Source organism: Camelina sativa, chromosome 7 (assembly GCF_000633955.1).
Source record: "Camelina sativa cultivar DH55 chromosome 7, Cs, whole genome shotgun sequence".
NCBI classification, from domain to species: domain Eukaryota; kingdom Viridiplantae; phylum Streptophyta; class Magnoliopsida; order Brassicales; family Brassicaceae; genus Camelina; species Camelina sativa.
This window is the reverse complement of record NC_025691.1, coordinates 21292380-21295828: the sequence shown is the minus strand read 5'-3', so window position 1 is coordinate 21295828 and position 3449 is coordinate 21292380. Positions and strand designations below refer to the sequence as shown.

General features: G+C 34.9%; 1 protein-coding gene across 1 annotated transcript; it reads left to right on the top strand.

The window, feature by feature from the left end:
* LOC104701800 (putative F-box protein At1g70960) lies at positions 1090-2420 on the top strand. The gene has a single exon (XM_010417542.1). It carries the CDS (start codon positions 1107-1109, stop codon positions 2271-2273), a length of 1167 nt encoding a protein of 388 aa, XP_010415844.1. The 5' UTR covers positions 1090-1106; the 3' UTR covers positions 2274-2420.

Genomic DNA, 3449 nt, shown 5'->3' with positions numbered 1-3449 from the left:
TTTGAGGTGTGATTTAATTGTGTAGGATGTAAGAATGTAAATTTTCATGCTTGGTATCCACTAATCTATATGCTGATTAGCCAACAATTTTAGTATCTTAATTGTGGAACTAAAATTTCTCTTTATGTTTTTCAAAAAGCATGAAATAAAGTTAAAAGATGTACGCGTTTTACAATCTCAACAAGTTAAACTAAAGTCATAGACGTTGATAACAAACTCAGATTTCTATAAATAGATATCACTTGACTAGCCATATTACTCAACTGTTTCTTAATGATATAACACTCTAAAGCGATCAATCTTTCTCCTTTGTTTATTGTTTGTTTACTGTTTGGCTGAACTCTGTAATTATGTGACGTTACTATTATAACCAATAAATAACATTCTTAAGTCTGAATAGTATACTCAATACTAATAACATTACATCATTTTTAAATCCTTACATTAACCAAAATAGTTCTCAACGAGTAACCGGATAAATAAAGAAATTTGAAAGAATTGGTAATTTCAACAATAGTGTACAAGGAATTAATTGAAGTGAATACTGTAAAAATTTTAAAAGTTAAAACGTGTGACTATATATTTGAGTTGATTTTGTGCATTGACGACTAGATGTGTACCATGAAAGAGAACCTTCCAAGTCACGCTTTCCACCAAGTCTCTCTGTTACTTAGTCATATAAATTAGAAAGTTTTGACGTGTGACTTCTTTTTGATCTTGAAATTGTGTACTGAAAAACTTTTTTTTTTTTTTTTTTGATAAAAAGGTGAAGGTGTTATCGATATTTTGACGTGAGATTCAATTGTATTCGGATAATTAAACTGTTAAAAATGTGTACGATGAAAAAGAGAATATTTCACATTCTCCAATAAACTCTATGCTAATTTTAGTAAAGCTTAGCGTGTGAATTAAACATTTCTCCTTGGGTTTAGATGTAAATTAAGGATGAAATATAAAGTAAAGACGTTATACAACTCAACAAGTGACCACCAGTCACAAGTCACAGTAACAAATTATGAGATTCTCTTATAAATCACATCTGCAGCGTGTTTAAGTCTTTATATCTCAAAACACATAACATAATATCAGTAGACAACAAAACAAGAATGGACAGTTCAAGTTTCGATTTCGAATCACTTCCTGAAGATCTACAAATGCAGATTCTTTCACGGTTGCCTCTGAAATCATTGGTGACATGCATCTGCGTCTCGAAGAAATGGGCATCTTTAATCCGCACAAAAGCATTCAGAGATCCCTACTTGCACCAGTCAATGACAAGGCCTCGAGTGTTGTTCGTCGCCCATGATGTAAGAACTCATCAAAACAAAGACGAAGCCTTGTTTCACTCTGTTTACCAAGAGGAGGAACCATTGTTGTCGTCTGGTCAACAACAGATACGTGCCAACGAAGCAGAGGCACCACTTGATGAAGTTTCTCAACCCATCCGAGGTTTGATCTGTCTTCGAGGTGGTACTAATGTTGTGATTTGCAACCCAGGTGCGAAAAAGTTTCGGCGTTTACCTCAGATACCTCAGATCCAAAGGCCTAACGGAGCATCCATAACCATAAGATGTTTTTTCGGATACGATGAATCTACAGATGTATTCAAGGTGTTATGTATTACACAGCTCGGAGATGGTAAGCGAACTAAGGAGTTTCATGTATACACGGTGACGGGGGGATCGGTTGAAGAAGACTCTCCTTGGAGACGGATCACATGTAACCATGATCATTCACCAGTTACTCAAGGACTATTCAAAGGAGGTTTCTTGTACTATGGAGCTCAGTCCAATATAAGTGACAAATCTCTGGTCATGAGCTTCAACGTGAGTTCTGAAGATTTTACAGTCATTGAATTGCCTGAGGATATAGTCCAACTTGATCATCGTTGGAAACTGGTGAACTACTATAAGGATATTGCGTTAGTGAACGACTCTGATTTTAAAACTGGAATTGTCGATATATACGACGATGGCATTGGATGTTTTGTATTGTGGGTTAGGAAGGAGATATCAGGAGACTGGGGGATAGAGAACATTGAGATTCCTCAATGGCTAGAAACTGTTGAACATCACATGTTTGTTTTCAATGGTACTATTGGAAAAACCAAACTTGTTTTCGCACCATACTGTTCGTTAGAGGGACAAATCTTTGTGGTGTATTGTCATAAAGACACAAAAAACCTCAGAAGATTTGAGATTGAAGGAATGGTTGATGGATACTATAATGTTCGAACCTTCTTGAATCATGTTGATAGTACTTGGCTTATATGATGAATAAGAGTTGGTTGTTCACTCTCTCAAGTCTCAACTCTCAACTCTCAACTCTCATTGGGATTGTTGTTAGTCTTCATTTCTATATTTCATTCTATTGTGGTTAATCTTTATTTTACGCTAATTAATAATGATGTCTCTCATGTACTCATGTAGTACTAGTAACCCGATTAGAAAAAATAAAGGAATTTATAAGGATTGTCAAGTAGGTATCTTATGCGTATACGTGAAAACCTTTCTTTTAAGAATTGTGTACAAAGAATAAAAGTGAAAAGTGAAATCTTTTAAGAAGTTAAATTCTATATCTGAATTTATTTTGTGCATTGACGATCGACTAGATTTGTACGATGAAAGAAAACCTTGCAAGTCACGCTTGGCTTACACCAAATCTATGTGTTAGTCTAGTAATCATCCTTCACAATAGACAAAACAGAATAAAAGTGAATACCTTTAGAAAAATGTTAACTTGGTATCAATATTTTGGCGTGTGATAATTGTATTGGAATTAGAACCAAATTACTACTAAAACGTGTAAGATGAAAGCAAATTTGTCACTTTTCATGCATGGTATCTATTAATCTCTATGCTAATTGGCCAATATTTGCAACATTTTGACGTTTATACGAAGTGACACATCTATTTCCAACTATCTTACACGTTTTAGTAGCTTGGTTCTTCCAATACAATGAACAAGTTCATATTACACGTAAGATGAAAGCAAATTAGTGAGGTCTGAAGAGTTTGCCGTCATTAGATATCCTGATTATGATTCCGATTATACAAATTGGAGATTTGTGTTTTACAATGAGAAAATTGCCTTAGTGAATGACTCTGACTTTGACAAAGAAGATGTGAATGATGAGCCGAACTTGGACAATGAAGCTGTGAATGATGAACCGAATGGGACTAAAGTTTTTTATATAATTGTTTTGGATGAGAGTACGCAACAATGGGAGAGAACCCCCATAAAGATTCTTCACTGGGAAGAAGCTGTTCGAGAGAAGGAATTATATTTCCAAGGTACCATTGGAGAAAACGAACTTGTTTTTGCACAATACTCTACCAACATGGCGGTCCTGACTACTGTGTGTTGTATTACAATACTTTGACAGAAAGTTTCAGAGAGTTTGAGATTCAAGGAGTGGTTGGCAATGATGACTCTGTTCGAACCTTTCT